This window comes from Lactuca virosa, chromosome 4 (assembly GCF_052849685.1).
Source record: "Lactuca virosa cultivar CGN04683 chromosome 4, Lactuca_virosa_CGN04683_v6, whole genome shotgun sequence".
Lineage (NCBI taxonomy): Eukaryota > Viridiplantae > Streptophyta > Magnoliopsida > Asterales > Asteraceae > Lactuca > Lactuca virosa.
The window spans coordinates 101788960-101799729 of NC_136429.1; the positions used below are offsets into that span (position 1 = coordinate 101788960).

At 37.9% G+C, this 10770-nt stretch overlaps 1 protein-coding gene across 1 annotated transcript; it reads right to left on the reverse strand.

The window, feature by feature from the left end:
- Nucleotides 1-264: 264 nt before the first annotated feature.
- Nucleotides 265-1242, reverse strand: LOC145106801 (uncharacterized protein At4g28440-like). The gene is made up of 2 exons (XM_079043732.1): nt 836-1242; nt 265-648 (listed from the first exon to the last, which is right to left on the reverse strand). Exons 1-2 carry the CDS (start codon nt 1128-1130, stop codon nt 461-463), a joined length of 483 nt encoding a protein of 160 aa, XP_078899858.1. The 5' UTR covers nt 1131-1242; the 3' UTR covers nt 265-460.
- Between the last annotated feature and the right edge of the window lie 9528 nt (nt 1243-10770).

Sequence of the window (10770 nt, forward strand, 5' to 3'; positions counted from 1 at the left end):
ACTAGAACTATGAGTCCACTTTTTTTTGTCATTCTAGTGAACAACTCTTTCTTTTAATCTCACCCAAAGTTTATTTTGTTACAGAGTTCAAGATCAATGTTGAAGAATACAAGTCCATTGTTGCTAAAATAAATAATGGAGATAAACTACTAACATAAAAAGTTGTTAACAACAATAGTCATGAAACAGATAGTAGCCGAGTTGAATGAGGGCATTTTGACACAAACACAAAGATAAACATGTGAACCACAGCATAAACAGATATAAAAGGATAACAAACTAACACATCTAATAAACCAATGTAAGCACAAAAGCTAAGAAAATTCAAAAGATGATCTTTTTACAGAGTAACCAGTATGAAGGCCATAAAGACTTAGTTCCATTACATGTTAAAATAATATCAACAAGAAAAAGACTAAACTGACCTCCATGTTCTTGTATACCAAAACCCCCGAAATCTTTATTCAGCAACATTCACCAACTCATACTCCACCAGAGACAAGTTGTTATCCTCCTTAACAGTAAAACTTGCAGGCTCAGTCACCTCAATTCGCCCCCATTTATCCACAGCAAGTCTCATGGACCCTTTGAACATATCAATCTTCGCATTTCGGATTATCACAGAGTTTCCAGCCTTCATCAAGTCCACTGTCATAACAAAAACTTACACAAAATGACTTTGCAAAACCAAAAATGGCTAAATATCATCGATTTCTAAATTCGAACAAATAGATCGAACCAGAAGCTTGGACACAGTAAATAGAACGAAGTAAAATTAAGAAATTATCATGGAGAAGTAGTGTGTGTGTGTGTGTGAGAGAGAGAGAGAGGGGACCTTGATCGTTACGAGCAGTGAAGAGAATGGTGCCGGTTTCATCACCAATAAGGCATTCGGCGATGCGAGTGTTAGCAGCGCCGGGTCGGCTACTGAATGACGATGAGATGCGCGATTTCTTGTCTAAGACCGTCGTTGAAGACAATACCTTGACGGCGAGGGTATGGCCGTTGGTTCCAGGTTTCAGGTCACCCACCTTCACGAACACCGGCTTCCGCTTCACTATTCCTCTTCCTCCCTGTTCTGGTTGTTGATTTTCAATCTCCACCGCCGCCGTTTCATTGATCGTCGCCATCTACGCCTTTGAAATGAAGAAATCGAGGTTCAGTTAGTTGGTGATTTGGTACCCCGTAATCGATAAACCCTAACCCTAAAATCCTAAGCATGCGATTGCCACTCGAACCACGTTTTGTTGTTGCGTTTTGGGGTTTTCGAGTTTGGTGTTGTTGCGTTTTTTAGTACCCAAAGATTTTAAATGTTTTAGTTTTGATCCATATTGTTTTGGTTTATTCAATTCTAAAGCGTTTACTTAGTTTATTGGAATCTAATGTACAAATAAAGGGAAATTGAGTAATCCAACCTAACGTAAAATTTATTGGAAGAAAATAATAAAAAAAATGGTTTTATAAAAGTATTTGCCAAGTCAAAAATAACGGATTTCGGACTGAGAAAAAAGAAATTTGATAAAAAAATACATTTCTGACTGAAATTCCAAGATTTCGGAGCAATATTTTGGTTTTTGGATTGAAGTTTCGGAACCTGAAATTTCAAGAAAAAAAAAATGTTTTTTACTAAATTCTAACAAAATGTTAAACAAACATAGTAAATAAGCAAAATATACGTTAATATAACTTAAAATTAAACAACTGATTACAAAAAAGAAATCTCCAGAAAAGTCCTAATATTTTAGACGGGTTTATTATTCAGTCCTAAATTAAATTTCATTAATGAAAAAGGACAGGAAACCGGCTAGTTTAATCACTTTGACCCTTTTTTTTTACCATTTTAGCAGGTTACTGCTGAGGTGGAGTGTCAACTGGACTGATGGGCTGACGTGGCATCTTACGTGGAATTCCCTTCCTTTAGAAACTAAAAAAGTCAATTTTTAGGGGAAAAGAAGGAGAGGGACTCAAACCCTTGACCTCTCACTCACAAACCAAACACCTTACCATGTGAACTAAAAGCATTTATTGGTATTATTTCTTCAAATGTATATATAAAGTCTTAATAAATTATTAAATGATTATCATTATCTCCACCCCCCCCCCCCAACCTTTCTTCTTCCCTTCGTTTGTTTGCAACCACCGATTTTCTCAACAACTGCGTCAATAACTCTGGCAACCACCATTATATCTTCACCATCGGAAAATTCGTTATGGTTCCAAGTTCAACCACCATTAACCATTAGCATCAAACCTTAAACTCAGAACAAAAAAGAAGCATCAGTGCAGATGACGTCAATGGAAATAGAGATAAATGACGATAACAACGACAATGGAGGCGAAGATAAACGATGATAACAACGATGAAAGTAGATCGCGCAAATCCGACGTCGACGGAGGCGGAGATAAACAATGACGAATGTAGAATCTTCGATGGATGGGAGGAATCGTTGGAGGAATAAGGTGACGGGGAAGACAATAGGTTATCCGACGGCTGAAGGTTCCCAATGAATTAGGGTTTTAAATGACTTAGAGATGATAGAGGGAGGATACCATTTTAACATTCGGGGGATTTAAGATTTTATAAATACATTTGAAGAAATAATATCAATAGATGCTTCTATTGATAATAGGTTATCCGACGGCTCATGGTAAGTTGTCTGATTTGTGAGTGGGCGGTCAAGGGTTCGAGTCCCCTTCCCCCTCTTTTCCCCTAAAAATCTGATTTTTTAGTTTGTAAAGGACGGGAATGCCACCTAAGATGCCACGTCAGCCCATCCGTCCATTTAGCACGCCACCTCAGCAGTAACCTGCTAAAAATGTTTTTTTTTTAAAAAGGTCAAGGTGATTACAATAGTCGATTTTCTGTCCTTTTTCAGTAATGAAATTTAATTTAGGACTATATCATAAACTTGCCTAAAATATTAGGACTTTTCTGGAGATTTCCCATTAAAAAATAATGATATTAAACACTTTAAAATGAACATTTTCGATATAGGTAGAGAAAAAATTATGAAAAAAAATAAACCCTAATTTCAAAAACAAACTATAATAGAAAATTCGAAAGTAAATGTATTTTTTTAAAACTACTACTAAAAGAAAAGTTATTTTCTTTAAAAAGTTTATTTGATTAGTTTACTTAATTTCCCACAACTAACCCTCGGTGTTTAAATATTTTAAGTAATGTTAAAAAATTCCTTAAACTTTGTACATTTTTTGGAATAATTGTAGCGCCGAAAGATTGAAGAACAAGATTGCAAACGACAAAATAAAATAAAATAAAACAAAACGTATGGATTTGATTTTATTTATCGTCAAAATCTTACGAGATGATATGACGTTTTTGTAATTATGTGCGATATTTTGGTATTTTACGGCAATTAGTGACGACTATTATAACATCTATTGCAAGTACTAGATCTTTCAATGTTTGAATTAGTTATGAATGAAAAAGCCAAGTTTAAGAGAGTCACGAAGTGAGAGATAATGTCTCACGATGTGACTTTAGGCGGAGTCACGTGGCCATTTTAAGGCTCATGACGTGACACATAGGTGTTCGCGTCTTAAGTTCAGGCTAACCCTCAGCCTCCATCACATTCTTCCTGCCCAAAACGCTATTAGCCTCCATTAGTGACCTTAAACAGCTTATTTGGTGGTTTTTGGCCCTTAAAAGAAGAAGAATACTCTTTGGGTGCATCATTTTGGCAATCAAGCTCCTACTTCATCATCTTGATGTGATTTTGGACCTTTGTAAGTTATAAAGTTCATGCATTTATCTCTAATGCATGCTAGATCTAATATTTATGCTTTCTTTTTCATGGATGGGTTGGGTAGCATGCATGTGATCCATAAAGTTAGTACCTTTTGGGATCATTGAGGCGTTTCCTTTTAGTAGGAGTTCGTAGGAGTTCAGATCTGAAGTTTGGTGTTGGTTTTTGACTCCAAGCATGAGACTTGATCCCATTATCTTCTTATTGACCTAGTTTGTGTTCAAGTCATGCATTGGACATGCATGACTGTAAAGCTTTGATTTTTATGATTCTTAAGGTTGGGGGAGACCCTCTGTAAAGTCTTAGGGAATGGCTTAAGGTATTAAGAGTTTAATGCTCAAAGTTGGCTAGAGCAGATCTCATAACGTGAGTAGGCCTGGCAATCGTGTCGTGTTCGGGTTGACGTGTCGCGGGTTGGCGGGTTGGCGGGTCAAAATATGTTAACCCAAACACGACCCATTTAAATAGGTCACGGGTTGGCGGGTTTGGAACATAAACCCATATATGACCCGCCAACCCATTTATTTATATGGGTTCACAAGTTGGCAGGTTCGTTGGTCAGATTCCATAAATAAAATTGACAAGTAAATATGAATAAATTCTTGATGGTTGATGCAAACATATTCGAATTTTAGACACTTAAGTTTTAAACATCCAAATGAAGATTTAAAACATTCATAGAAACATGTTCAAACTAAACATTAATACAAACATAGATAATTCAAGTGCTAAAGTAATTTATTATATAATACTTATTAAATATTAATACTTGATACATAAATACATTTAAAAATAAAATAATTTTTTTTATTAAAAATATAAACGGGTTGGCGGGTCAACCCGTTTATTTTTTGAGAAACCGATATATGACTCGTTTAATAAACGAGTTAGCGTGTTGGCGGGTTAGCGGGTTGGCGGGTTGAAAAACTCAACCCAAACTCATTTATTTTGTGTCGTGTCGCTGATCGTGTCGATAATTGTCAGCCCTAAACGCGAGTAATAACATGTCATATCGTGAGATGTGGTATTCACAACTATTTTGTCCTTTTCCAATCACGACGTGACCTATGGGTGGTCACGACGTGACCGTTAGTTGGAGTTGACCATGGTTGACTTTTTAACCTTGGTTGATTTAACGCCCGTAGATCCGGGCTAGTCAATTTAGAGATAATAGGGGTCGAAAACGATTTTTTGACAAAAGATTATTTAGAATAAATAATCTTAACCAAGTTGTAGAATACGTCTCAAGGGTTCCGTACATATAAAGAACGTTGAAATCCGAGTTATAACGAAGAAGTTATGGTCCGTCGAAGTTTTACGGCAAAACCGGCACGACACCGGGAGACGTAAATAGTGAATTTGCGATGGAGGACTTTTTAGCCTTAGAAATCTAAACAAAAGTTGTAGTATACGTTAAACCGAGAACATACAAAAAACGAACGCCCAAATCTGACTTCGTATGAGGAAGTTATGAATTTTCTAAGATTTGGCTTAATAGTGCACGGCCCGAAACTCGAATTTTAGATTGAGCGGTTTTTGGCCTACGCGACCTAAATGAGAATTGAAGATCTCATTAATAGGAACTCAACGGTAAAAAGACAGACGAAAACAGAGTCCGTATGTAGAAGTTATGAATTTTACGCGGACATTTAACAGTATAATCTCCTCGTACTGTTAAATTTAAGATCGGTTGAGAACTAACCGACGGAGTCAAAATGAAAGTTGTAGATCTTATTTTTACCTACGTGTGGATATAAAGAACATCAAAAATGGAGGTCGTATGTGAAAGTTACGGATTTTAGAAGTCGGAAATGTGCTGTGCGAAAATGAGTGATGTGGCACAATCTTGGCCATTGCTTTCTCCCCAAGTCTTGCCACTAGATGGTGACATGTGGCACCAAGTTCAACCATTTTTCACCCTATGAATAGAACCTCTCTCACCCTCATTTTCTTCACACATTTCCCATTCTTTCTTCTCTTTACTCTCTCTCTAGCCCCAAAACCCCCCGAAAAGCATAGGGAACCTCCCTAGCACGAGGCGGAAGCCTCGGAGTGCTCGACGGCTTCGAGAAGAAGAGATTTTCGGCTCGGGAACGCTGCTCCAAGCAAACCCGGTTTTCTATAAAACCTGTTGAAAGTGAGCTACACCTACGCTATTTTTAATATAGCTTTTATTTAATTATAATAACGTTATTAAGAACTTATAATAAGTACTTGGGCTATTATTATGAGTTATATAAGTATTTTTTTTAACGCTTATATAATAGTAATAATAGCTAGACTATTAATTAGTCTCGGCGAATAATATACTAAACTCTAGTGGTAATAATAATAGGTTTCGTCGAAGGAAATTATTTTTAAGAAGCGAAGCGCTGTCTGAGTTCGGAATCACCACCTTTTCAAGTGAGTGCATGGTCCCCTTCATCTTACACATAGATATGAAGTATTTAATATAAATTACGTGTTATGTGTGCATATTGTCTGAATACTTGCTATCTATGCTGGGTGAAATATTTTTATACACGTTTTAAATGATTTAAATTGTATATGTATTTTATATCTACAAAACGTGTTGGGTAAAACATGGGTAGATGTAATAGTTGCTGTGTGACCAAATAAAATAATGAGAGGCCTCGATATAGATGTTATTGATGATCCAGTCATCTAGCGGAGTATATATGACGACCACGGACTATTCTAGACAGTCCAGTGGAACGCTAGCAGGCTCGCAACCTGTAGGTGTTTATTTGAACTGTGTGCTCACCAGCAGTACTCCATCCCCCACATGGTTGCCTTATTTGACATGAATTGCTGAGGAACCCCCGAAGCATGTGTTGTCACCCCGATGAAAGTCCCTTAGACTAGGTCCCTTGTGTTAGATGTTTTAGGGATGTAAAGTGAGGATAACGGGAACGGGTAATCGGGTTTGTTTGGTTTGATAAAGTTAATAAACTTATTTATTGTGAGTTGAAAACCCTATGTACTCACCAGGTTTCCCAACCTGACCCACTCAGTTTATTTATATCACATGTGTTGATATGAAGTCACATTACACTGAGAGATTAAGGAGATATAAATCACTAGTGATTAGGGGTGTGTACCAAACCGCATAAACCGCCCGCACCGCACCACACCGCACCGCATAATGCGGTTTAGAACGTTTGCGGTGCGGTTTGCGGTTTTCAACTACAAAATCGCGGTTTAAACCGCACCGCATATATATATATATATATATATATATATATATATATATATATATATATATATATATATATATATATAAAGAAAGTACATTGTTTCATCACTAGGATTAATAAAATAGTAATAATTGTCTGATTACAAGTTCGTAACAGTTAGAATGTTTGTATGGATAAAAATGGATATGTTAATTAGCCTAAAATTAGTGAATATAGTCATACAATAGGAATTAATTAACAAACGTATTACAGAAAGCAACTTGTTTTTGAGTTTTTTGCAAAACATTTCTAGTTTCTAGTTTTATATCTCAAAAGATCAAAAGGTTTTTTAGATTTTTCAAAAGTTATAAAATGTAGGAACTCATCAAACCGCACTTAAATTGCACAAACCGCCCGCATCAAACCGCACCGCATAACGCGGTTTTGAACTTCTGCGGTGCGGTTTGTGGTTTCAAAAAAACTCAAACCGCATATGCGGTGCGGTTTGCGTTTTTGGACTTAAACCGTACCAAACCGCACCGCGCACACCCCTACTAGTGATAATGAATTTAAGTTCTGTTTATGCTTATGTTTCTGTATTGACGATGACATCCCAAATGTTTTAAAATGAATAAAAATACTTTTCTTCAGAAATGCTTTGATAACGTATTTATCATGTTTTACTGGAACAAATTCCGCAACATTTTTATTAAAAGAGGTACTCTGATTTTTATAAAGCATAAACAAAATCGGTCTTTTCTGGTCGTGAAAATGGGGATGTCATAGTTGGTATCAGAGCATTAGTTTAAGCGAACTAGGAATATGGATATATTTCTGGACTTAAACTTAGACTGCTAAGCAAGGATTGTGAGGAGTGTGTCTAATAAAATTTAGGTAAAGCACCTGAATAGACACAAGCACTAGCTAATTTAGGGAAAATGTCTAACATGCTTTTATGTGCTAAATGATTCATGATATGCATTGTATGATCGGATCTATGGTCTGTTGCCGACCGGATCTAGAAACTTTATGTGTTCAGATTTCTAAACGTTTAATTACGGTATTAGAACTGGCATATAACTTTTCGGAGAAATAGGGAGAATTACACGTCGATCGTAAATAAAATCTTTCCTATCTTAATTCTCGTCATTGCACACCGAACATCTGATTTGGTATATAGATCGAAATGGCAAGAACCCGTAGTGGAGCCGGGAGTGCAAATGGGAACAGGAATCAACCACCAGTGATTGAACAAATACCTGTTGTAGCAGATGCTCCTGAGCCAATTACAATGGCCGGAGTACAAGCCATGATACGGGCTATGTTGGCTGAACAACGGGAAGAGATGAGGCAAATGTTGCATGAAAATAGGGTCGAACCTACAATGCCAGTTGAACAGCCCGAATTGAACGATGGGCAGTCAGAAGGAGGGAACTACAGTGGGACCGTTGGTTAAGCCAACCCACCAATAGTTCGACAAAACAAACAATATGACAGAGTCGAGAGGAATGGATGCAAGTACAAGGATTTTCTGACTTGCAAGCCATCGAATTTCACTGGAAAGGAAGATCCGATCGGAGTCATGGATTGGATCTCGGAGATGGAGTTAGCTTTCATGACTTGTGGTGGAAGAGGCAAGTTACAGACCACCTTTGCAGTACGTCAATTCCGAGGAAGTGCTGTACGCTGGTGGAATACCATGGGGAAGACTCTGAGCCCCAATGAGCCCCTGCAACTGACATGGGCAGAGTTTTTGGTGCAGTTCAAACGCAAGTACTGCTCAGCCCAAAACCTGCTCGAGCTAGAGAACCAGTTCCTGACCTTGAAGAAAGGAAGCATGTCAATTTATGAATACACCAACAACTTCACAGAGAAGATCGAGTTCGCCTTGCGTCTTGTTCCGGATGAGCTAACGAAAATCGACAAGTACGCAAAGGGACTTCCATGGGAGTACGCGGTGCCAGTGCGTCAGGCACCTACTCTGGAGGCAGCTATCTGGGCTGCCAAGTCTGTGGAGGATATGATTAAGGGAAGAGCTGCCAACAAGATTGAGGTTGGCGAAAAGAGGAAGTTTGAGGGGTCTACGAGGCCCAATAAGAAGATCAAGTCTGGTTCAAAGGAGTTTAGCGGAGGAGGAAACAAAGTGAAATGGTGCGAGAAGTGCAAGAAGAAGCACTTTGGGAAATGTAGCGAGGAAGTGACTTGCTACAAGTGTGGGAAGACCGGACATTACGCCAACAAGTGCACCGCCAGCAAAAGGGTGTGTTATGAATGCCGTGAAGAAGGGCACGTTGCTAAGGATTTCCCGAAGAAGAAAGAGGCGGCAAGACCAAACATTCCACCGAAACCGAAGGCAAGAGCGTTCCATATGATCCTTGACGAAGAAGATGGAAATGAAAGGGATCAGGAATGAGGATCTATGAAGTAGTCGTGTAAATAGTACCACGTGGTGTAGCCTATTAGAGGCTTAGTATAGGTTGAACTTGAACACCTATGTAATCGTTTCAAGGAATAATATAAACCTTCATTTTGTTATCTAATGTGTCAAGTTGTTATGTGATTTTCTTGTATGGTGACTTGGGTGAACTGCGAGACAATACTTGGGACGAGTATGAGTAGGTGTGAAAGGTAGTAGAGGCCTATACTACCGGAAGCACATGACTCACGCTTGGATCAGGGAAAGTCACAAGGTTACCAAGAAGCTAGTAATTGATACCGTTTTATTCAAATATGTCGTTACCATCATTTCGGTAATGACTAAGAGGATTATTGTTATTCCAACCCTAGTGGTCATATCGAATTGAGTCCGACTACGATAAATATGTTACGTGGTTCAGAGAACCAAGTTTGATGTAGCATCTGACTTAAGTCGGAAGATTGAAATAAAAGATAATCAAAGCGATCGGTAGAGGTATCGCGATAGTTGCTTGTAGCTAGAAATGCTACATTTTAATATGTGATTAGAACATGAAGAAATGTATAGTCTGTTCTGGAAGACTCTAAGAGACCTGAGTCTAAGTGTGGGAACATACGATGATAAGTCATTAGAAAATGACACATCGGTCCATTTTAGTAATAAAATAACTTATCTTAAGTTTGTTAAGAAGAAGAAGCAGTATCCAGTAAGGATCGAGATTGTGACTTGAAGGTCATAATTTGGAGTCTAATGTGAGATAGGGAGCAAGTGCAAGATCGAGCACCGCCTGCAATCAGGAAGTCTTAGAGTTAGATATTCGTTCGAAGAAACATCAAAGTTACGGTTTTTACTTAGGATGAAGAGATAATGTATGGAGTCATCATGTGAGCCATGTTTCGTTGATGATTACGGGACGTAATCATCCTAAGGGGGAGATAATTGTAACGCCCGTAGATCCGGGCTAGTCAATTTAGAGATAATAGGGGTCGAAAACGACTTTTTGACAAAAGATTATTTAAAATAAATAAACTTAACCAAGTTGTAGAATACGTCTCAAGGGTTCCGTACATATAAAGAACGTTGAAATCCGAGTTATAACGAAGAAGTTATGGTCCGTCGAAGTTTTACGGCAAAACCGGCACGACACCGAGAGATGTAAATAGTGAATTTACGATGGAGGACTTTTTAGCCTTAGAAATCTAAACAAAAGTTGTAGTATACGTTAAACCAAGAACATACAAAAAATGAACGCCCAAATCTGACTTCGTATGAGGAAGTTATGAATTTTCTAAGATTTGGCATAGCAGTGCACAGCCCGAAACTCGAATTTTAGTTCGAGCGGTTTTTGGCCTACGCGGCCTAAATGAGAATTGAATATCTCATTAATAGGAACTCAACGATAAAAAGACAG